This window comes from Schistocerca cancellata, chromosome 9 (genome assembly GCF_023864275.1).
Source record: "Schistocerca cancellata isolate TAMUIC-IGC-003103 chromosome 9, iqSchCanc2.1, whole genome shotgun sequence".
In the NCBI taxonomy this organism is placed as follows: Eukaryota; Metazoa; Arthropoda; class Insecta; order Orthoptera; family Acrididae; genus Schistocerca; species Schistocerca cancellata.
The window spans coordinates 318,760,300-318,785,789 of record NC_064634.1 but is presented as its reverse complement, the minus strand read 5'-3'; the positions used below and the strand labels follow the sequence as shown (position 1 = coordinate 318,785,789).

At 38.8% G+C, this 25,490-nt stretch overlaps 1 protein-coding gene across 1 annotated transcript; it reads left to right on the top strand.

The window, feature by feature from the left end:
* The first annotated feature begins 469 nt into the window (after positions 1-469).
* Positions 470-25,144, top strand: LOC126100449 (ubiquitin-conjugating enzyme E2 L3). Its single transcript, XM_049911055.1, has 4 exons — positions 470-722; positions 1,038-1,133; positions 1,213-1,399; positions 23,911-25,144. The coding sequence occupies exons 1-4, from the start codon at positions 696-698 to the stop codon at positions 24,063-24,065; spliced, it is 465 nt and encodes a 154-aa protein (XP_049767012.1). The 5' UTR covers positions 470-695; the 3' UTR covers positions 24,066-25,144.
* Positions 25,145-25,490: the final 346 nt, after the last annotated feature.

Here is a 25,490-nt window from a genome sequence, read left to right as displayed (position 1 = left end):
GTTCTAGAATTTACACCACAATTGATTCTTATTACACGCTTTTGTACGCTAAACTTTTGCTCGGTTTGACGAGTTACCCCAGAATATGGCCCCGAATGGCATAATAGCATAAAAGTAAGCAAAGTACCCAAGTTTTTCTTATATTTACATCTCCTAAATGACACAATTCTCACTACAGATACAGGCTTGTTTAGGCACTTAGGCAATTCTGCGGTATGCCCTTCCCGATTGAATTTATTATCGAGTTTTAAGCCCAGAAATTTTACACTGTCAACCGCTTCGATCTGCTTGTCTTCCCTCGATTGCGTATTTCTACTCTATCATGATACGGGAAATTTTGATGAGCCGCATACATGGTAAATTTCCGAACAGAAGTGACTTTGCAGTACAATTCTAAAACACATAAAACGAATTATCCCTTCTCCGCACTGTCTTGTCATTTGGAGCAGTTATCTCTGACTGACTAATCCAAAGATAGCGAAGGAGTAGAATTTCATTTCAACTGATGGTCTTCTACATTTTGTTAGAATTTTATGTATTATTTATCATTTGTCAAAACTTGGGAACTGTTTCGTCCGAATAATTCTGTAAGCTAGTGTTTATTTCGCCAAAGCATTAGATTCAACGAATTATAAGTTTACGGTAAATAGCGAGGCTTTTGCTTCCGGTTATTGGAATATTGGGTAATAAGGAAGATGGCAGCGACCAGGAGGTTGCAGAAAGTGAGTAGCAAATTCTAAGGAGTGTTGCGAGATAAATTACTGGCTATGATTTATATAAAAAAAGATTGTATAGAATCTCATTAGCATGCATTAAATAGTTATACAAATTGTTCATCTGTTTTCGCCTGTTGAAATGTGTTGTTCTTCATTGAGAGCTGCATGACATTCCATAGGTATAAATTAGTTATTTTGTTTAGACACGGAACTATTCTCAGTAGTTGCAATGCAGAGCTGGATTCGTATCAGCCAGGAAAATCAATTATATGCATGTTACATGTGGATAGCTATATACAATTATGCTTTTGTACTTTTTAGGAGCTCGGCGACATCCGATCGTCGGGCATGAAATCTTTCCGAGAAATCCAAGTGGATGACTCTAATATATTAACATGGCAAGGTCTTATAGTGCCGGTAACTGTTTTATCGTTTGTAAATTTATTTATTACAGTAACTATTTATTTTTGTTCTTCACACGATTTTCCATTTCTAGGATAATGCCCCTTATAATAAAGGTGCGTTTAGGATTGAAATAAATTTTCCTGCAGAATACCCATTCAAACCACCAAAAATTAATTTCAAGACCAAAATATATCATCCGAACATTGATGAGAAGGGCCAAGTCTGTCTGCCGATCATCAGCGCTGAAAACTGGAAACCAGCAACGAAAACAGATCAAGGTAACTAGAATTGGCAACGCTCTCATAAAACATAGAATTCTTTGTAATATCCGGCGGGAATTGTGGCAGATAACTTGGTATCTAAAAACAGTGATAGTGGTAATGGGAGAAGGGTTGCAATAAGCGCGTGTTTAACAGCCTCTTTGTACGGAGTCCTCTACAGTATAAAATGCGTAGTCTGCCCTCTGTCGTTCCACGATGTTTTTACAAATTTAAAATTTTCGATAGCTTGAATGCTATATGCAATATGAGAACATTATTCAGATCGTAACGTTAATTTGCTGCCGTATACATTTAGGATGTGTAGTGATGCTTCGTCATTTTTATGTATACAGTTGATACACTGTCAGGATTTCCAGTTAAGGTAGCCACGTATTTAATCCATAAGAGACAGTTGCACGTTATTTACATTCAGAAAGTGGATGCTCAACGTATGTTGGAAGATAATGACATGTATTTTATAATCTATGATCTGTAAGTTGTTGTATCTCTATTAAGAGCAGGTTGGCAGCTAGACTGCAATTAATTCCTGGGCACCGCTAGTAACATATGTCAAATCGAATTTCTGATGAGCACAGATTTATTTATGGGTAAATGTAATGCTAGGCAGCATGACTGGAAAAAAGGGGGTGGGAGTGGGGAATTAAGGACTTCAGTTTTAGTAAGGGGTGAGATAAAAGGTAATACTTGGTGTATCGTTAACTTTACTCCTTCGATTACTCATATTTCAGTTTCTGGCACTTTTTTGTAGAACACTTATTAGAGAAAATTTCTACAAATATATTATCTTGAAGATAAATCGGTTCAAGCCTTTAGTATGTAAAATAGGTGTGATTACATTCCTAAATTACAATATTTTGGTGTCTGTGCATGGACTATTGACTTGTAAGAGATGAAAAGCGGATGAATGGTGCTACAGTGACATGTCATTGGCTTTTTTTTACTTAGTTAGCATGAATTGTAGAGAAGTGTGATAGATGCACCATTGAGGCACATTTAGGTTGTAAATGCATGAAACTGCAGCTTTAATACTTCATAGACTATTACAAGTCAGTTTGAACTAGTGGGATAAATTTTGGGCATGAATAATATGTGCCAGTTGGCCAACAGTTCATGCTGTGTAACTTCAAGAATACTCAGGATGTTTTTACTCTTCTCAGCTGGAGAAAGATTACCATCAGAATTAATTATTGATATCTGTGAAAAATTATTAGTAAAATTAAGAGATAAAATGGTTGGCCAATGCTTACCTTCCAGAGGCAAGTCAAAATTCTGAATACAACTGATAGGGACACACACAAGTACAAGAAATTATCCCAGTTTTCAGAACTACTAGTTCCTCCCTTGAGGAGGACAGGGGGATGGATTGGAGAGGAGTAGATAGGCAGGACATGTCACTCAGTATCCAACAAGAGAGGGACTCCCATGTTCCGAGGACAAGTGTAGCCAAAGATGAAGGGGATGCATGAGAGGGAGTAAGAGGTCAAAGATAATACATTGGTAAGCACTGCACTATCATCAGTACAGAGATGACTGCATGAGAAGTAAAGAAAGGGTAAGAGGACAAGAAATGAGTAGTGTAGTTAAGAACTAAGAAGAGAGGGGGCAGGTGAGACTGAGATGTTTTGCAATCCAAGTTTCGTCTGTGTAGTTCCTCTAAGCTACTGTCAGATGGAAGGATCCAAATGGCCGATCTTGTGTAGCAAGGTGTCATGCTGTTGAACATGTGTACCAACTGGATACATAGTGTATCAAACGAGTTTGTCTTCCGTCCACACTCGGTCTCACTTGCTGACGACTATTCTGAATATTGTTAAAGTATAATCCCTCCATTTTTTGTACACTCTCTTTTTCATGTTTACCTTTTCCTTTCCTCCTGTCTTCCCGCCCCTCTCACTCCCCCACACCCACCAGGTCCACTCTATCATTATTTTCCACTTGTCCTCTTGTTCTAAGGTCTGAGTGGCCGGCCCTTCCTTTCTAACCTTACCCAATTTATCCCTTCTTGTACCCAGGAAGTTTCTTGTATTTTAGCTCATTGACAGTAGTAAGTAAAGTTCTGGTAAGTCATTCTGTTTCATAATTTTATATTTTTTCCTCAAATTAATTTTTCTTGCGATCCGAAATGTTCTTCATATTTTTGTGTTCATACTTGATGGTTGTGGACATGTGGCTGCACTTAACAAGATACAGTTTTTAAACTATAACTTTACATCTGAAAATTTTTTTGTGTAATAATATGTGTCAGCTCAGTAGAGTGGTTTGTTCTTTTCATGATAGTGGTACACATTGCCAAGGCCAATTGCTGTTAATCCCCCGATGATTAGTTACACCCGCGGTTTTGAAATTTTCTCACAGGAAGTCGTCTTGTGTGGACACACAAGAAGCCAGAATAATTGATAATCTGTCAGTTTCTTTAAACTGTAGTAAATGAAAGAAGAAAAGCCATACTTCATACTGGTTACATGGGATCAGTTGTTGAAGATCATAATTTTGAATTTTGCGTAGTGGGTGAAATGAAAATGTTCAGTGAAAAAACAAATTGTGTAACCTGGAATTATTAGTGGTTGTGGGGTCAACAGAAGTGTCGGAGTCCACCTGTTTGCTTTGACGTGTGACGTAAGGATGTTAGTTTAGTTTATGGGTGTGTTGTGTTTGTAGATGTCTTCTCTGGTGATGTATTGGGTTCATTTGGGTGAAGGTGCTTGAAGTGTGCATTTATTGGTCTTGACTGTTATAGAAGAACGGACGTTAGTTTCAGTGAGTTAAGAATTAAGTTTCCGTTGTATTTGTTATTGTGGTGTCGTTTGTTGTTAATTGGTTTGCTGTTTGTCGCACAGTTGTTGTTGTTCTGGTCTTCAGTCCTGAGACTGGTTTGATGCAGCTCTCCATGCTACTCTATCCTGTGCAAGCTTCTTCATCTCCCAGTACCTACTGCAACCTACATCCTTTTGAATCTGCTTAGTGTATTCATCTCTTGGTCTCCCCCTACGATTTTTACCCTCCACGTTGCCCTCCAATACTAAATTGGTGATCCCTTGATGCCTCAGAACATGTCCTACCAACTGATCCCTTCTTCTGGTCAAGTTGTGCCACAAACTTCTCTTCTCCCCAATCCTATTCAATACTTCCTCAGTAGTTGTGTGATCTACCCATCTAATCTTCAGCATTCTTCTGTAACACCACATTTCAAAAGCTTCTATTCTCTTCTTGTCCAAACTATTTACCGTCCATGTTTCACTTCCATACATGGCTACACTCCATACAAATACTTTCAGAAATGACTTCCTGACACTTAAATCTATACTCGATGTTAACAAATTTCTCTTCTTCAGAAACGCTTTCCTTGCCATTGCTAGTCTACATTTTATATCCTCTCTACTTCGACCATCATCAGTTATTTTGCTCCCCAAATAGCAAAACTCCTTTACTACTTTAAGTGTCTCATTTCCTAATATAATACCCTCAACATCACCCAACTTAATTCGACCACCCATTCCATTATTCTAGTTTTGTTTTTGTTGATGTTCATCTTATATCCTCCCTTCAAGACACCATCCATTCCGTTCAACTGCTCTTCCAAGTCCTTTGCTGTCTCTGACAGAATTACAATGTCATCGGCGAACCTCAAAGTTTTTATTTCTTCTCCATGGATTTTAATACCTACCCCGAATTTTTCTTTTGTTTCCTTTACTGCTTGCTCAGTATACAGATTGAATAACATCGGGGAGAGGCTACAACCCTGTCTTACTCCCTTCCCAACCACTGCTTCCCTTTCATGTCCCTCGACTCTTATAACTGCCATCTGGTTTCTGTACAAATTGTAAATAGCCTTTCACTCCCTGTATTTTACCCCTGCCACCTTTAGAATTTGAAAGAGTATTCCAGTCAACATTGTCAAAAGCTTTCTCTAAGTCTACAAATGCTAGAAACGTAGGTTTGCCTTTCCTTAATCTTTCTTCTAAGATAAGTCGTAAGGTCAGTATTGCCTCGCGTGTTCCAGTATTTCTACGGAATCCAAACTGATCTTCCCCGAGGTCGGCTTCTACTAGTTTTTCCATTCGTCTGTAAAGAATTCGTGTTAGTATTTTGCAGCTGTGGCTTATTAAACTGATTGATCGGTAATTTTCACATCTGTCAACACCTGCTTTCTTTGGGATTGGAATTGGAATCGCACAGTAAGTCGTTTAATTCAATTTGTGGCTTCTTTCGTTAGGTATGGATATGACTTCTAAGTGTAATAGAGCGCGTCCGCGGGCTGTAATGGTGGACGACATGTTTGTCCGTCATTAAGTTTCTGCAACTTTTTGGGCTTGTGACGGAGATAGTGAAATGCAGCGTATGCAAGCAGAATATGCAAGCTGGGGGTTAGTGTGTAGCGCTGGAACTTTTTTTATGGTAAGTAGTGGTTTTTTGGGTCTATTGTTCGCGTGTTATGATGTTCGGTGGGATTTTTGTGTGTTGTTGGGTCGGTGTTATTTACTGCATGTGTTGGTGGTTGATGTTTTTGTATTGGCACTTGTGGTTGATTTATGTATCTTCGGGGGAAGTACTAGATTTCAATTTTTTTAGTATCATCAGTTGTATTTGAGCTGCATAGGTCATGGGAAGTGACGGATTGCAATTTGTCGTCATAGCTATGTGTGTTTTGGTATGGTGAGCTGTTGTTCACCCATATAGGTCAAGGAAAGTGTCAGATTGATTATAATTTTTGGAGTAGTTTTTATTTTGTGGTATCGACAATTGCGGTTGAGTTATGGGAAATACAGAAGTGTCCGATCCCGCCCGTCTGCTTTGACCCATGACATCACAAACATGGCTGAAACGACCATAAACCAAGATTCCAATATGGCGCATATAAAGTCGTTACGTACACATTATGAGGACGAAAATACATTGAAAAACACACACACACACACACACACACGTTCCACAAAAAGCCTAATGACACTAACGGGACAAGCCCCGGTAATAGGGGGTTTTTGGGTGGGGACAAACTAAATATAAACAAATTTAGACATCCGCCCTCATACAAAACCACGCAAAACGACGAAAAAAACCGACATCACAAAACTCCCGAAATACCACTAAACACACTATCATCTGGAATCGGACACTTCCCTTGACCTATATAGCTCAAAAACCTCTCCTGATATTAATATCAACATTCACAGCCACACATTGGGATCGAACACTTCCCTTGACCTGTTATCCTTATGACATACAGCCGTCCATGGTCTAAGACGCCGAAACTTTAAGTAAGCCTAATTTATTCACGACATACTGAACACTTCACGACTTCATCCAAAAATCCGAATAGTTGAAGAAATTTTATTAGAGACAACCCACTGTCCCTCATCACAGCCGACAACCGAAAACTGTTGACCCTATCAGTCATATCCATACCTACCAAAGACCTAAAAAAAAAGCAATTTACCAAAATTCACACACTCGCAAACTAAACCAGAAACATCACCTAACACACCACCAGAGAGCACCACCGATCACATCAAAACGACAACTACAAACACGCCACTCTCACAAACTAAATTCCGTGACGTCACACACCACAACAGCCTTATGTCATGGGTCAAAGCCACCGGGTGGGATCGGACACTTTGGTCGACCCGAGTTATGTAGGTGAAGGGAAGTGACCGATGCCTGTCGATATTGTAAGTGTAGCGGAACTTGGGGATTTTGTGTTTTTATGTCATCGTTTTGTGTGGTTGGGATCGTGGTGTTATATTTAGTTTGTCCCCACCCAAAAATCCCCAAGTTCCCGGGCTGGTCCCGTTAGTTTGTTTATATTTTTGGAGAGAGATGTGTGTGTTGGTTTTATATGTATTTTCGTGTTTTGTTGTTGTTTATCATGTAATGACATCATAGGCACCATATTGGAAATGTTGAGAATGGTCATTTCCGCCATATTGGTGACGTCATGGGTCAAAGCAGACAGTGGAATCAGATTCTTGTGTGTGCCCATGGTTGTGTTACACTCTACTTGAAACTAGATTTTTTGTATGTGAAGTTAATTGAACTATGGATGGCATGGGAAAGTCTAAAGTTTCAAGTGGAGCACTTTACAACCTTAACAAATTCCCATTACAAAATTTGCACTTTTTAAAATATTTTCACTTTGCCTGTTTCTAAAATTCGTAAATATAAAGTTAAAACAATGGTCTTCCTCCAGAATTATGGAATCTGATTTATTCTTGGTAACTGACTTCTTTGTAACCAGTATAAAGTATTGTTTTCCTCTATTCATTTGTCACTGGTTAGGCACTAACAACTGAGAATACATAAGTTACTTTAGCTTTCTCATGTGTCCATTTTGGCTGAGAATTGACAAAGCCAACAAATGTGTGAAAATGAAATTTCGGTTGTGGTGAAAGACCAATCTACAGTGCAGTCTGAGTGAGGTATGTTAGTTTGAATGATGTGTGTTTTATTTCTCATTATTTTTTGTTTGCATGCATCCGCAATCCTACAGTATGTATAGCGTTACCAGAGGTACCATGTGTGACAAAATTAGAAAACGAAAACTCAGATTTAAATGATTTATCATGTGAAATTTTCTGGCAGATTGAATCTATTTGCCAGATTGACTCGAATCTGGGATAATCTCAAAGTGTTTGCTGGTAACATCTGTCATGAGCAGGTTTCCCTGGTCCAAGTTTTGATCCAGCACAAAGTTTTCATCTGCCAAGACCTTTCAAATCAGTGCATGCTCCACTTCTGAGTGAAAATTCATTCTGGATTTATTAAATGTGTGTGCTTGTTTTCCCCCTGCAAACAAAATATTTTTCTCTGGAAGTTCTGTGTGATTGTGCACTAGCACCTGTAGCAATGTCTGTGCAAGAAGATGAGCAGCTAGCAGCGTGATTGTTGGTTTTGACCCACGCAGTGCAACTGCTGCAGAGGAAAATATTACTTGAATTGCATTACATGATTGGTTGAGACGGGTGCGTGAAGCTGTTGTGTCCAGCCCTTTTTGTCACTGACCATATTATGGAAACTTGACTATAGGATGTTAAGGGGGTGGTTGTTGTTGCATTAAATACTTACTGTTTCTCCTGCAATTGAAACAAAAATATTATGTCATTTGGTATACAAACCAGTTACTCTGTCACCATAACTTTCGGTTACTGCCTATAACAGTTGTTACCAACTTGTGCTTCAGGGTTTGTGTGGATGGCTCCATGGAAAGTTTTTCCATTATTTCTGTAGTATGGCATATCAGTAATTTGACCAATGACAAAACTTCTTACAACCACTGTGGTCCCAGAAGTACACTCAGCATAGAATCTGACAGGAATTCCATCAGGCCCAGGAAATTTGTTCAATTTTATCGATTTCAGCTGTTTCTCAACACCACTGACACTAATACTACACTTGAAAACAGAGTTAAGCATTTCAGCTTTTGCTTTGCTACTCTCAGTTTCAGTTCCTGTCTCATTTGCCGGGAACTGGATACTGCCTTTGATGTCACTAACAGCCTTCACATACGACCAGAATTTCTTTGGGTTTTGTGAAAGATCATTTGACAGTATTCTGCTATGGTAGTCATTGAAGGCATCATGCATTGCTCTCTTGACAGCCAGACTCGTTTCATTCAGCACCTCTCTATTTGTAGCCCTATGCTTTTACACCTACTATGCAGTAATCTGTTTTTTTAGAATTTTCTTTGCTGTGGCTATCTCATGGAGGTTCCCTCCCGTTACGAACTGTTCTGCTGTGTACAACATACCTATACAGTATGTGGTCAACTATTATTATAAACTTGTCCCATAGTTCCTCTACATGCTCCTGCCGTGTGATGAATTTTCAAGTTCCTCATTGTGATATGAGACTACTGATTTTTTATTTAATTTGCTGAACATATATATCTTCCTGTTTGTTTTAGTTGACCTTTGTATATTGGTAATCATTGTTGCCACAACTGTCATGTTCACTGATACCAGTTCACTGATACCTTCCTCAAAGACGTCAGGTATGCCATTAGATCCAATATATTTCCATCATGAGTGGGGCTCCTAACTATCTGTTCTGAGTAGTTTTCAAAGAAGGCATTCTGTACTGTTTCACACGATGTCTTATCACGCCACCACAAATAAAACTGTAATTTTCTCAATTAATTGTTGGATGATTAGTCTCCACAGATGATTACAGTATGATTGTAGAACATACATACAAGTGAACTGAGGTTTTCTCTAACATTTTTGGTTTCACCAGGAGAAGAGTGGCTCACAATGGGAGGATCCAGTTACCATTTTATGCCCATCCCAGATACTGAATCTCGCCCAAACAGTCTCACGGGAATGGTGGATATGAGTTTGTCTACTGCGACAAATACACTATCTCCATTTCCCATTTGCATTTTCTTTCAATGTACACTTAAATTTACCCCAAAAATCTCACTGCCATCAACTTCAGGTTTCAACCAGCTTCCTGTACATAGTGTTATGTGAACTTCACTGCTTTTCATGAGTGCTTCAGACTCCAGCACTTTGTTTTGAACACTTCAGGAGTTAACCATTAGGATTTCAATACTCTCGCCTGTGGGAGGCATTTCTTTCGATCTTATACTGATACTTTTGGGAAAAAAAAGGCTCTTGTGTGCACCCCCTACACAGACCGCTACCTGACTTCCAACCTCTGATGTTTAGTGCATACCACCATTTAGAGGACTCATACAGTTGTGAGCCCTATGGCGCAAGTCCAGGAAGTTGCAGCCTAGCTTGTCACAGAACCTTCGAAGCATCTGGTTCAGTCCTTCCACGTGACTCCGAACCAAGTGGCATGATCAGTTCTGCAGTTGGTTGCACTCTGTTATGGCTGCTTGAGTGGCCTCTTCAAGATGTTGATTGGGACTGGCGGCATACAAGCTGAATGCATCTGGTGTCCTTTCCTGTCTCTTGATGCCATTTCGGTAAGGGGTCATTTGGTGTGTGTGTGTGTGTGTGTGTGTGTGTGTGTGTGTGTGTGTGTGTGTGTGTGTGAACTGCTGACGATTAATAAACCCCTACCCTTTCACATTTGCTTCCTTTTGACACTAGACAAAACAGATTTCACCAAAACAGATGAAGTGAATATCAGTGGTTCAGTTTCAGTGAGAGACAGAACCTTAAACTAGTTGGTTAGAGGAGTTGGTACAACATCTTGAGTCCTCCCAGGTCCCTGTCCACCCTCTACAGGACACCTAGATCTACCATTTACACACCACTCACAGAGAAGTGGACGAGTAATGACAGATCCTGTACTTTCTGCAGAGGAGAAAGTGTCCTCAGTAGAGGGGAGGGTAGTACTTGAGGTAACTTTGGTACTGGTGCCACAGGTATGACTCTCAGGAGTTGCAGCAGCTGCTAATCATTTGACAGTAGTCAGGTAGATTTCCACCTGCTTACGAGTGCCAACAAGCTCATCCCATCTTCGAGAACATCTCACAGTGTGGCTGCCTTTTGTTTGGCTGGTGTAATGTATTACAGGGTGGTGAACAAATAACTTTAAATTAAGCCCGCTGATTATCTTTTAATCTGTTGAACTAAAAAGTTGCTAAAAAACCTATCGGAATTGAAGCGAATACACAAAATGAGATTTCTGTTAAGGCAACACAAAAACCTGTGGTAAAAATTACTTGTTTCCTAAAATGTTTTGAGGTTAATTATAGTTTTTAGCAAACTCAAAAACAGAGTTAATTTACAATATATGCAGATAATATACAGGGCTACTCCTCTTTCAGGAAAAACTAAATGAACCACAAAAGTTGCTAGAATATCTGCTACGGCAACTAAATCAGAAACACTGATTTAGTACAGATTACTTGTAGATTATACAGAGGACAAACATAGCTTCTGAAAATCCTCGAAAATGCACGTTTATTTGTTTTGATATACAATGAAATGCAGGGGTGATGTATTCTTTCACAATAACTGTGAACCATAAATGCTGGTGTGCTATGAAATAAGTTATGTATCCAAAACATTGGTACCAGTAACTTACAAACATATAGTTTCGTAAATGTCCAAAAATAATCTATTTTTCACATAATTGTGCAAAGACATTAGAGAACAATTGTTTTGAAAGAGGGTGGGTGTGCTATTCCCAAAAATTTTAAATTAGCTCATTTAAGTTTAAGCCTATAATTATTGATAACAGTAAGAGTTTATCGTGGCACTCGCGAATGTTTGAAATTCCACATGCTGTGGAATCTTTCTGCACTAAGCTTCAAATACTCTCTCTGTAAATTTTCTCAATGTTTTGAAAAAAGAACATTGTCTTCCCTCCAGGGTTTCCTGTTTGAGTTCATGGAGCTCTGTAGTAAGCACACGTTGACCGAACATACTTGTAAGAAACCTAGCGAATTTCTTCGACGTTTTCTGTTAATCCAACTTGGTGTGGATACCAGAATGGCTCACACTAGTGTTTTATAAATAATCTTCTCTATAGTTGAACTGCACGTTCCCAAATTTTCCCAAGAAACTGAAGTAATCATTCACCTTTCCTATGCCACCGCTCTTATGAGCTTGTTACATTTCAGGTCACTTTGCAACACTGCACCTAGATATTTAACGGATGGTGGTTGTGACAAGCCGCACACTAGCAATGCTCTATTTGAACAGCACAGTATTGTTGTTCCTATTCATCTGCATTAAATAGCATTTTTTCTGTGTTTAGAGCAAACTTTCATTCATCACAGAACTATAAATTTTGCCCAAGTCATCTTGTATCCTCATACAGTCAGTCAGCGATGACACCTTCCTGTACACCGTAGCCTCATCGGCAAATAGCTGCAGATTGCTGCTCACTTGGTCTGAGAGATCATTTTTGTATGTAGGGAATAAGAGTGGTCCTGCCACACTTCCCTGGGGTGCACCTGGCAATACACTTGTCTCTGGCGAACACTCACCATCGATGACAACATATGGGTTCTATTACATAAGAAGTCTTTGAGCTACTTAAGATTCTGGGAACCTAATCCATAGGCTCAACCTTTCAACAGTCTGCAGTGGAGCACTGTGTGAAACACTTGCCGAAAATCTAGGAATATGGAATCTGCCTTCTGCCCTTCATCAGTGGTGCACAAGATGTCAAGTGGAGAAAATGGCAAGCAGAGTTTCACATGACTGACGCTATCTAAATACCTACTGATTTGCATACATAAGCTTTTCCGTTTCAAGGAATTTTATTATATTTAAACTCTGAATATGTTCAAGAATTCTGTAGCAAACTAATGTTAAGGATATCAGTCTGTAATTTTGCTGGTCCATTTCTGTACCCTCCTTATGAGCTGAAGTCACCTGCCAATTTTGTTTGTATCCTTGTTGTTGCAAGTTCAACATACATTTATGCAACTGGTATGTAAATAAGTCAGAAAAAGTATATAAAAACTTGGGAATAAGAGCATCATCAATCTCTCTCCCTAACTGTATGGTCATAGCTAATTTGTTGCTACAGCTGAGTAAATTCTCTGTTTACTTTCTTTTACAGAGCGGTTTTTTCTACTGTCACAAAGGGACAGGGTCCATCCAGCTTCACGATAGCACTAGCATGAACTAAGGAGCAGGGCATTACAATTCATTCGCTTTACGTTTAGGGAGGTAAACAACTTTTCAGCTAAGAGTTAATTTGTAGACACTAGTTCAGATATTTATCATAGCACTGTCTGAATGTGGAGAGTAGGTAACAGTTTCACATCAAGTGGAGAGTTGTTCCAGAACTAGCATAATTGTTGTTAAGGCTTCGCAACTGCATATGTACCAGCAGGTGCACAAAGTGCGTCCACCAACATGCCACCACTTCATCACATCCTTTGTCCCTTCATTTTATTGTCACTGGAATCTTGCCTACCTCGGGTACCACAACTTGAAGGTTTAAAGTTGGGTTCCAACTACTGCTGAGATTTTGTATAAGAATTATATGTTGTGGCAGGTGAAAATGTGTGTGACGCTCAATCTGTCAGCTGAGTTGTCACTAGAATGAAAAGGACCATGTACAATTCAGGACCTTTTCCTACACATGTGATAAGATAGCAGTGCTATCTTTGCTCCCCAAAAGTTAGTTGATGAATATATGAAGTTACAGTATTGCACAATACTTTCATAGATTTGGATCATATCTGTATCATTTAATTATGTACATATTGTTACAGATGTGCTGGAACATATCATGGAAAGGTAAAGTATGGGAGATTTGTTTTTGTATAAGGTTGGGAGGATAATTGCGGTCAGTGAAGGCTTCAGTGAGACCCTCAGTATATTCCGAGAGGGACTGCTCATTACTGCAGATAAGACGACCACAGGTGGCTAGGCTCTACAGAAGGGACTTCTTGGTATGAAATGGGTGGCAGCTGTTGAAGTGAAGTGGAGGTATTGTTGGTGGTTAGTAGGTTTGATATGTACAGAGGTACTGATGTAGCAATCTTTGAGGTGGAGTTCAACATCTAGGAAGGTGGCTTGTTGGGTTGAATAGGACCAGGTGAAGCAAATGGGGGAGCAGTTGTTGAGGTTCTGGAGGAATGTGGATAAAGTGTCGTCACCTTTGATCCAGATAGCAAAGATGTCATCAGTGAATCTGAGCCGGATGAGGAGTTCAGGATGTTGGGTTGTTGGGAAGGACTCCTCTAGGTGGCCCATGAATAGGTTGGCATAGGATGGTGCCATGCGGGTGCTTATAGCTGTACCCCGGGTTTGTTTGTAGGTAATGCCTCCAAAGGAGAAGTAATTGTGGATGACGATGTAGTTGGTCACTAGGAAGAATGTTGTTGATTTGGAATCCGTCAGGCATTGGGAAAGTTAGTGTTCAATAGTGGTAAGGCCATGGGCATTGAGAATGTCAGTGCGCAGGGAGGTGGCATTAATAGTGACGAGCAGGGCACCATGTGGTAAAGGGATAGGAACTGTGGAGAGTCGATGGAGGATATGGTTGGTATCTTTTATATAGGAGGGTAGGTTCCGGGTAATACGTTGAAGGTGTTGGTCTATGAGAGCAGCCATTCTCTTAGTGGGGGGACATTAACTGGCCATAGTGGGGCACCCTCGGTGGTTAGGTTTATGGTCTTAGGAAGCATGTAGAAGGTAGGAGTGTGGGGAATCGTAGGGGTGAGTAGAGAGACGGGCTCGGGGGAGAGGTTCTGAGATGGGCCTAAGAATTTTGAGTAGTGACTTGAGATCCTGCTGGATTACTGGAATGGGGTCACTGTGGCAAGGTTTGTCAGTGAAGTATCTCACAGCTGACAGTCCTTCCGCCAGGTAATACATGCGGTTTAAAACAATGGATGGTGGAGCCTTTGTGCGTAAGTAGGATTATAAGGTCAGGATCAGCTTTTAGATGGTGGACTGCGATTATTTATGCAGATGTAAGGTTAGTTTGCATGTTGAGGGTTTTGGGGAATGATGGCGAGGCAAGGTTCTAGCTTAAGAAATTCTGAAAAGTCAACAGAGGGTGGTTAGGGTGCGAGTGGGAGGGAGGGGGGATGGATAGCCGTGGGATGGTGGAGTGAACTGAGTTAGGCAGGGTTCGGTCTGATTGGTAGGGCTGGTGGCGATAGTGTTCCCACTGTAGGGACCAGGAGAAGGAGAGAAGGTCTTTAACAAGTCCTGTATGTTTGAATTTGGTAGTGGGGCAAAAGGTTAGGCCTTTATATTTCTGTGAGGCTAAGGCTTCCGATATCCTTCATTTCAATGACTGCTTCACAGCCTGTGCCATATGGATCCTTTCCACCAACACCAGCTTTTCTGAACTGCACAGGTGGGAACTCTCCCTGCAATACGTGCTATGTTCCCGTAACTCTCCTGGCCTCAACCTTCATTAGTCAACTGTCGTCACCCATCCAGCCCCTTCCTGTTCCCATTCCAGCACTACACAGTCGTCATTCCAGCACCACACCCAGTCTTTTTCTTTCTCTCCTTTTCTGCTACTTAAACCCTTCCCCCTCCCCACCTCTTCCCTGTCCTCCGTCTAACCTGCAGCACTTCACTGTCCGCCACCCCTGCCATACTCTCTCTCGTCCTCCCTGCCCCCAGCCTCCTCGTTACCCCCACCCAGTCGCCACATTGTCTGTTGTTGACGAAGGCCTTAATGACTGAAAGCTTTAATTCTGAGAGACTTTTTGTTGTGCCTATCTGCGACTCAGCATCTCTGCTATATGGTGAGTAACTTCACTTCTGAAAATATTGTTACAGTCAATCCTGGATTTTCCATTGTTTGATTTATCTTGACAGTTAACCAGACTCACTAGATTGATGAGATAAGTTACAGCTAACACAATCCTCATCATAGATTCAGGTAGATGAAGCTTATATTGCAATGCAAGTGATAAATTATCTAAAAGAAAACAATTATAAGGACAGTATCTAATTTCGTTGTCAGGAAATTGAATTTAGTTGGCGGTGTAGCATGGCCCTTCATACCTTTTTATTTATTATGATGCCTAGCTTTCATTTATTGAGAGATCATTGTTAATGCATAAGGGGTATTTATATTTTGTTCCAGATTTGTGGTTCTGTTTTGGTGACGTCTTCGATTTGTCTAGCATCAGGCCTCATTGCATTGGTTTTGTCTAGTAGGTTCTGAGTAGTGGTGTATCATCCAAATGTTCCATTCATTGTGCATGATTTGTGTTCTTGTCCATCTTTGGGTTTGAGTATTATGCGAAGACACGTGTTTTGAATTAGTTGTAGGTGCTTTGATAGATTCTGAGTTTCATCTTGATAAGCATGTCTGTGCCTCTAAGCATGGGATAAAGTCCATGAATTGTTTTTATTAGCTTGTCTCATTTTGCTGTACGTCAGCTTTTTGTCAAGTGTGACATCAAGATATCTAGTCTACTTCTTGTTTGATTACCAGTTTCCTGCTAGTACTGGTTGTCAGGGGGGGGGGGGGTTAATTCTGATTTTCTTATTAGCTGTCCAGAATTGAAGAATGTTTAATTGATGATGAAGTCTTTTTATGACTGATGAGTTGTCCGCTGCCAGATGTGAGTCCTGTGTCAACTGAAAACTGTGTTGGTAGCATATTCTGTAGATTTGGGAAGTCATTCACATATGTCATGAACAGAACGGTGAAACTACAGAGCCTCGTGGAATACCTTTGGTTTATGTCTTGCTGTACAATTTTTTCCATTGATTTGTACATAAAACCTTATATCCGTTAAAAAGCTGCCTGATTTTTATTCAGCAATCCAGCAGGTCTGTATTGTCTTTCAGTTTTGTGAGTAGTTTGCCTGTCCACATTCTATTAAACACTTTTTCTATATCAAGGAATACAGCAGCTATGAACTTTGAGATATTCATATTATCAGCTCGGTATTCAGATTTGCGGAGTAGTTATATCTCTGATGAAAGTTTCTGTTGATATTCAAATTGTTTGGGTCGTATGATATTGTCTAATAATGATGGTCAGATTTGTGCCAGTAATAGTCTCTCAAGGATTATTCCCAATGTTGATAGTGGGCTTATTAGCCTGTAGCTCCCTCAAGAATTGGCACTACATTTGCTGTTCTCCATTTGTAGGGATAATGTTCATTAATTAAACAGCTATTGTAAATTCTGGTTAACAATACTAGTGGCTTCCATGGCTGATGTTTAACATAGTTGTTAGTTATGCCGTCAGCTCCAGGTGCTGAGTTGGTATTGAAGTTCTTGATGATTTGCTTCAGCTCTTGTGGTATGGTCAGTTCTAGCTGGTCTGAGTTTCTGGCATTGTGTATTAGCCTGCATGATTCCACTGCTCTGTTGTCCTCAGTTTGGTCATTTTGGAAATCACTTGGATTGATAAGGTTTTGTTCTTTAAACATTGTGGCATATAATACAACCTTTTCCAGGGGATCAAATATGAATCAATTGTTGTCCTTTAGAACCCTTTTTGGTTGTCTTGGGTTTTGAATGGTGTGAATAAGTTGCCATTCATCTTATGCCTGTTGCTGTAAGGTTGACATTCGATATTCCCACAGTTCATGGCTCTCATGACAACTGCTTTATTTCTGTACTGCAAGTTGTGTTACAAGTTCATTGCCATTATGTCCTGGCCCTGTTTTTATGTATAAGTATTGAAGGTCTAGGAGTGCAGGTATGCAGGCAGAAATGCTTCGTAGTATGGCTTCTCAAGTTATTGTTGAAGCTTGCCTGTCTTCTCTTTTGATTTTTGATGATAGTCTCAGTTGCTTGGTCAGTAAGTTCTGTTGTGGTGACTTTTTCTGCTGGTCTAATACTATTATTTAGCTAATGTTGAAAAGACCAACATCCAATTTTTTTTCCCTGTATTAGCCTGGATTGGTGGATCTATTACTTGTGAAATGCAGCTGAGAACTGGGTTGTGATTTGATGCCAAATCATTGCTGACACTTAAGCTGAGGTGTGGGCTGATGTTCTTGTAGATTACTGCATCCAACACACCTGGTCTGTGGTTCTGTATGATGTGTGTATATGTTGGTTCTTCTAATCCCTTTTTAAATCACTGAAATATTGATGTCCCATTGAAATGCCCACCAGATGAATTCGTGTGCTGATAACATCATTATTAATAAACACAGGGACTCTCTAGAATGTGATTTTAATAGAATTAATGTCAGATCATGCAGTGCTATGGCTTCAAATTGAAAATTCAGCTGTCAGTACTGGATGAAGAGAAGTTACATAGACTACTAGGAGAAGCCAATGTCTACAATATATAAACCAGTTAAAGAAAATGGATTGGTCTTATAGAGTGGATAACAACAAAAGTATTGACAATTTTTTTTTCTTCCAATTTCCTGACTGAGATTACGTGCATAACAGGAAAGATATCGTACTGAAATCGCATATAAGCAGTATCATACCAATAGATGCTAAACTCAAAATTTAACGAACTCAGGATAGTACTATAACAAAGAAAATAATGAATTTTAGACAATATAATGTAATTGGATAGATAAAAATCTAGTTCCCAAGCAGCAGGAGGAGAACACTCTTAAAAAAAGGTTTTACATATTTAAGCTTTTGGAGCTTTGGAGCCAGTGGCTCATCCTCCTAGCAGAAGGGTTGAAGGGTAAGAAAGAGTGGTGAAGGAAAACGACTGGAGAGGTTCAGGAAAGGGGTAGAGTTCGAAAAAGTCACCCGTAACCATGTGTCGGGAGATTTACTGGATGGGGTTCTGGGTGACTTTTTCTGAACTCTACTCCTTTTATGTCACCTCTCAGCCTTCCCCTTCGACCCTTCTGTTAGGAGGAGGTGCCACTGGCTCTGAAAGCTCGCATATGTAAAACTTTGTTTTTTCTTATGCCGTTGATTGGTGAGATAGATTTTTTATCTATCTAATTACAAGATACTACTATTAATTCTAAAAGATAAGTCTCATAAAAGTGACTGGGACAAGGAAAATTGCATAAATATTAGAAAACTTTACACATCCAAAATGAAGAATGCTAAGTGCAGTGCAAATGATGAGTACATTTTAAATTACAAAAATAAATGTAGAGTGTGCAAGCAATGACCCCTGATGATTATCTTCCATGTCTCTCTCAACTTTGCTTGTTGGTACCTAGAGCAGACTGAAGCCAATAAAACCTTCTCTGCTGGTGTTTTATTTCCTGATAACGCTATCTTTACGCAGTCGAGTATGTTGAACATCCATAATTCTTACCTGTGGGCTCATGGTAACCGATGTGGGCACAGTAGCATATGCCCACCAAGAAAGGTTTGCCATCAGTGTTTTGGCAGGCATTGTACATGATAACTTAATAGGACTGTACATTCTACCTAGTCGTTTACCTGGCCACGCATACATCATCTTCCAACAGGAGGCCGTACCAGAATTTCTGGGCAATGTTCCTCTATGTGTCCATAGATGAATGGGATTCCAGTACAATGGAGCCTCAGGTCACTTCATTCATAATGTCAGGAATCACCTAGACACTTGTCTACGGCTAGCAGTGGACAGGACAGGGCAGCCCAGACACATAGCCACTGCATTCTCCCCGTTTAACCTATGTGGTTTTGTTCTTGTGGAGTCATATGAAAAGCCTGGTATATGAGAGTCCCATCACTACTGTACAAGCTAGCACTGTAATGTGTCATTAACACACACACACACACACACACACACACACACACACACACTTCCATATGAAATCTGCTTATTTAGGTCCCCTCTACCTGCCTTTACATTTTTGACTTATACTTTAGGACAACTCTGTATGTAAATGTTTGACATATACCTGGGAAAATCTGGAAAAATTCAACATTAGAAGATGTGTTGATTTGCCATCCTCAAGACTTGCTATGATCCATAATTATGAATAACACCATCCAAACAAGCCTTGAAGGCCCAATGGTACCAATCATCCATTGTCATACTCAGTCCTTATGCACCTCGGGATGCGGATACGGAGGGGCAAGTGGTCAGCTGACTGCTCTCCTGGCCATGGTCAGTTTTCATGACCGGTGTTGCTACTTCTAAATCTAATAGCTCCTCAATTGGTCTTACAGGGACTGAGTGCACTCCCACTCACCAACAGAACTCTGTGGACCTGGACAGTGACCCATTCGAATGCTAACAAAGACCGATAGCACTTAACTTCTGATCTGACGAGAACCGGTGTTGCCAGTACAGCAAGGCCATTGGCCCCATAATTATAGATACTTGAGTGTAAAATTTTTCAATAAACTACCTTACTTACCTCATGCAGCATTACTAAATTATGAGCTAGCTAAAGTACGTTGAATTCCATTCAATTGAAGAATTCCTAGAAACTAATTGTTAGTGATACAGAAAATCTTTTTGTTCTTAAATAAGCTAGTTCTTCTCTGTGTTGTTTTCTGTATAAATAATTGATCATTGTATAAAACTTGATACCATTGTAAACTATGACTAAACCAGTTGAATGAAAAATACTAAAAGGTGAATAAAAATATTTTATTCTGTTGCTTTGTGCCATTCCTCAAGGTCATAAAGTTGTCTTCCTCTTGTGTTTTCTTGATCTGAATTCCACATTATGTGCTTCACACTTAAATCTCACAAAGCAAGATTTTGTCAAAACAGTCCAGTAGTGTGATAAAATTGTCATCTTCTAGATCAATCCCTGGTTGTAAGTATGTGGATGTCAACAAAATTTTCCCATCCGATATTTCTGTAGTTACTGCTGTTGCTTATAGGGACATTGGCTGCAGGATGGTTTCAGAGTTGCATTTGAATGAGGACTGCAAAAATATTGTGATATCTCCTCCTCTCCTGTAAGGTCTGCCAGTGCTGTAGCCAGTCATGTTTCTAATTTTGAATCGCTGGATTGCCTAATATGAACATAGCACCAACTCTGCAGCATTCAATGAAATCTGTGACTTCTGGTTTCTTATTCTTGATGCCATTCGCATTATATATGCAAATTGTGAGGTACTTTTTTTCAGTACAGGCGTATGTCCATTACTCATTGTGAAATATTATCATTATATATTTCAAAACTAGATTTTTTTGGGAGAAGGTCAGTTGAATTTTTTGAACTGTCTTGCTATGTCCTTAATTTTGGCTATGATGTTGCATCTTTTAAAGGAGGAGACAGTAGATCCTATGTTGGAGACAACTTTCATAATTTCTGTTAGTCCCAGGTATTGTTCAGATTTTTGGTTTTGTCATTTCATTCCCTTTTTGTGTTATAATGTCACTGAGCTTTTTATCCTGTCAAGGAAGCAGGATGTCCTGATTGCAATGTACACAATTAGGTGGTTCATTGTGACGATGCTGTCAGTTCTTAGAATGGTGATTGTCTCCACATTTGACACACCTAGTTGGCGTTGTACAATAAATTGCTGTTTGAAAAAGGCAGACCCACCCATTGTCTTGTAATCTTCCTACTTTTATTCTTTTAGTAAACATGTATTTATATCATATATTGCATCATTTTGAGGTCCTTTGGGAAGTATGACACAGTACGTAGGTTGACGAATGAACTGTTTTGTTTGTAGGTCTCATCTCTTGAATTGGTGCAAACATGTGACATTGAATTTAAGTATCTTCAGTTCTTCATGAAATTCCTCTTCCATAACTTCAAGGATCCATTTGATAACGAATTAACATCCTCTATATGTTTGCGGTTAATGGGTATATAACGGCATCTTTCTCTCTTGAAAGAATTGGATTGCAGCTCTTTGTCTAGGGAGTGAAAGTGGCATTTAATTTGCTTACTTTTACATATTGCATTCACAGGTCCAGCATTTCTGATTGAGTATGGCATTAAGTTCAGTGTATTTTCCCGATTCAATAATTTTTTGTGGAGTTTTGGCTTTTATTAAAAGTGGCTATTAGGGGCTGAAGTGGACGGTTATGGTTGAGTTTCTGCATCTATGTCGATGTAGATGTAGATGAAGCTAACAGAAAAAGACGAAAGCTAGAACTCGCAAACAGACACAGGAATTCAGGTAGTCACGAGGCAGTCATATCTGTTGTGTGTAGTGAATGATGGGTGAAATTATTTGCAAACAGAGGACTTGTGCTCAGAAAATAAGCACGTTACAGATTATATTGGAAAAGGAATGTGAGGAATCCATAGTCAAGGTTTTAAGTTAAGCTAAGAGCTTGTGTGAGGAACTTGGAATCTTTATTGGCCCTCCAAGATGAATTAGGAGTCACCACATTTCTGGTGATGCAAGTAGAGCTGCCGACTTTTTGCATGAAAATTATTTAAAATGAGAAATTTTTTCTGCATTAGATAGAGTAACTGCTGAAATTCGGGATAGGTTCCACCAACTATGGAATTTGACCTAAAATACGTGCACTAATGCTGGGCATGATGATGAGAAATGCAACCTCGACCGAGCTTCTCAGGATGTTGACAGAGAAGAGTGAGTGTGTGCACCTACAAGCTTTCATAGCTATGAAAGCCTGTAGACTGTAAGAAGTTATTGATTCTGTCTCACTGGATTTATTAATGTTCATTTTGAGGCCAAAGTTGAAGAAGGGTAAACTAATATAATTATAATGCTGTGAATATTCCACACAATTGCCATGAGTGATAAGCTGTCAGAGAAGCTTCTCTGGGTTGAAACAGATCAAAAATTATTTAGATACTGCAATGTCCATGTTAAGATTAACAAATGTAGCTATTTTGGTGATAGAACAAGAGGTACAAATAGACATTGATGAAAGTATTAAAGAGTTTACATCGCAAAAAACCACACACAATAAAATTTTAATTTAAAAAATTTTTTTTCGGAAACCATTTGAAATAGTGACAAAGTATCTCACATGCCCCCTTCCCCTCTTTGCTCCTGCATTTTACAGCCATTATAAGGTAAGTTAGTGCTCTCAAGAATGTCAAGACTTCTTGCTGACCCTGAATATGTTTAGAGTGATTACTGTATGTCAGATTCATTTGTGAGTACATTCTAGGGTTTACAAAGTCAGGTCTTACAGCCTCATGTCACATGTCCTTTCTATAAGGGAAAACAAAGACACTTACAGATTTGTCAAGAAATTAACAGTTGTGATTATAATGTTTTGTTCAGACAAATATATGTTCAAGCTCATATTACATTTTTTGTTGCTCTACAAACACCTTCTGCTTCTGAATATATAAATCAAATTAGTCAGACTATGTAATATTTGTACCTGAGTAAAAATTTTGTGTAGAAAAATAGGCAAGTCATTTAGTTGCCTTGGAAGATGTTGCCCGCAGTTGGTAACAAAACGTCAGGAGGAAGAATTTCTACTGTTTGACCACGGCCTCTTAGCCCAAATGTTTTAATTAATGAAGCTTCTTTTGGTTTCTCAAGTCATGGGCTTCATTTTATTTTACTGAGATATTGAGCCTTCACTTACTAAAAATATTCTACATAAACCAATTAATTTACCATTGAAATACATTTTCATGAGTATATGGTAGCTGATTTTGTGGACATTGGCTGGTACCATCATAGCGTACAAAGTTGAAAGTATGTAATCACTTGATCCTAATTGTTTCATCGTGCTAATACCAATTATGTAAACACAGATTTCATAAAATAGAAGGAAGTACTTCCTAAATGCAGAGCGTATGCTGATAGTTATCAGTAGTTACAAAAGAACTTGGATGTAGTATCTGATATTTATTTGATTTCACTTTTTTTTCTCTTCATTATTGTAAGTGAATACTGTGTTAAAGTTCCACATAAATGTACTATTAATATGCATGGTTGAGCTTTATTATATAAAACATCGCACTGTGTTGACTATTACTAAGTAAAAATGAAAGAAGAAAGATAAATTATGTGGCGATTAAATTGTATTCAGAGTTCTCTTGAATTTATTCTTTTTAGAATTTTATCAGGTATTAAAGATGGATAAATTAAAAATTTGAAACATTTCACTACAGATTCAAGAGTATTATTCACTTTTGTGTTGTACTTCTGTATGTAATTGTAAAGTGTTGATCTAAATTACAATTTACAATAATAGGAAAAGGGATTACTTTTGAAGATATCTTATGTATGTATTTGAAATACAGAATGTTTATTAAAAATATCTTAGATGAAATGCTGATTGTGAAACTCTCATTTTGTTGTTGTTAGTGATCCAGGCGTTGGTAGCACTTGTGAATGACCCAGAACCTGAACATCCACTTCGTGCTGACCTGGCTGAAGAGTATCTCAAAGACCGTAAAAAGTTTGTGAAAAATGCTGAAGAGTTCACCAAGAAGCATAGTGAGAAGCGACCGTCCGATTAAAGTTCGTGAAATGATGCAGTTCCTGCCTGGACTTTGGGAGGAGAGGTTTTGTGATACACAACTTGAACATTTGTTTGTGATTGTAATTCTGGTGTATGTACAGTGTGCACCGAAAGTGTAGTAAACACTCCTCCCCCCTCTGTGACAGTGTTAGCACCATCTACACTCACCAGGTGAAGCGGTGCATGGGTGCTTGTCAGGTGTTGCCAACACTGGTGTGCATGAGTGCATAAAGAAACGCCCTTGGTACTATTTGTCACTTTGATAAACACCAGCCCAGATACACATGATTTTGAGACTACTATATGTGAAAGTAGTATGGGTATTGTTCTATCACCAATACAGTTTGTCAGTTGGAATTTACAGTGCAGTTTTATTCCAATTTGTTGTCAACTTAATTGTATACATATTTCACAGTTTCTGTTAAAACAATTATATTTAATTGTATGGTATAAATGATTGTTTTCATTAAAAGATAAAGATGTGAATAAATTTTACATATTTAATTTACTAATTTGCTGTGTGTTCCACTCAAAAAGCCTGTAATATAAATTGCTGTGAAATATCTTAATATGTAGTTGTTCTTTTTGATATTAGCCCTTAATGTAAATTTAGTATTGTTAAGAACATACATAGAATTAGATTGCTGTACAAAGACTATGAAACTTATTTCCGTGTTGAAGTTTGTAACAATATTAGTAACTCTAGAAATGTCAGTGATTCGGAGATAGTAGTTATAAGTTTCTTGTACACAGACATGAGTGATATCATATTGAAATATGTGAATTCGTAAGTTCAAAACAGGAAAGAACATTGGAATATTTTACAAGCACACAGTGTGATTCATATGATATGAGGTAACTTAAAAGTCCACAATTTGTTGCCGAAGCATGTAAGTTGGGGTGTTACAGATGCATTTTGATACTTATTATACATATCATTTCTGCATGACGGTAAAGTTTTGAGAAACATCAAGATTAGATGATAGATAATATTCAGTAATTGTTGTGATATAATCAAGAAGCAAACATGAAATACTGGTGAAGGTTGCCAAATAAGAAAACAAATACCTGTTTGAATTGAATGTCTCATCACCCAAATGACGAGTGATTTAATTCCTTTCCTCATATTTTCTCAACAAGCATGGATTGGATGTTTATAGCTTTTGTAACTAGTATTTCTTAAGAAGCTCATAAGGAAATGAAAACACTAGTAGCATTGGGTTGGTGAAGGTGGTGTCTTGCATTCCATTTCTGGGGCAGAACTGTTTTGACAGAATCCAACTGTCTAAATTTGACATTTTGTGTTTTCGTGTTCACAGCCCCTCTTATCTTGTCCTTCTTTTCACCTTATTTATTGCCCTGTCAAAATGATAGTGAAAGTCATGGGTGGAATACAAATATTGATAGGAATGAAGATAACAAT

Bases quoted from the DNA above. Each gene is read 5' to 3' on its own strand.
- LOC126100449 (XM_049911055.1), top strand. From the start codon at position 696: ATGGCAGCGACCAGGAGGTTGCAGAAA. The intron at 723-1,037 runs GTGAGTAGCAAA...TGTACTTTTTAG, and splicing joins CGACCAGGAGGTTGCAGAAA to GAGCTCGGCGACATCCGATC. The intron at 1,134-1,212 runs GTAACTGTTTTA...TTCCATTTCTAG, and splicing joins GGCAAGGTCTTATAGTGCCG to GATAATGCCCCTTATAATAA.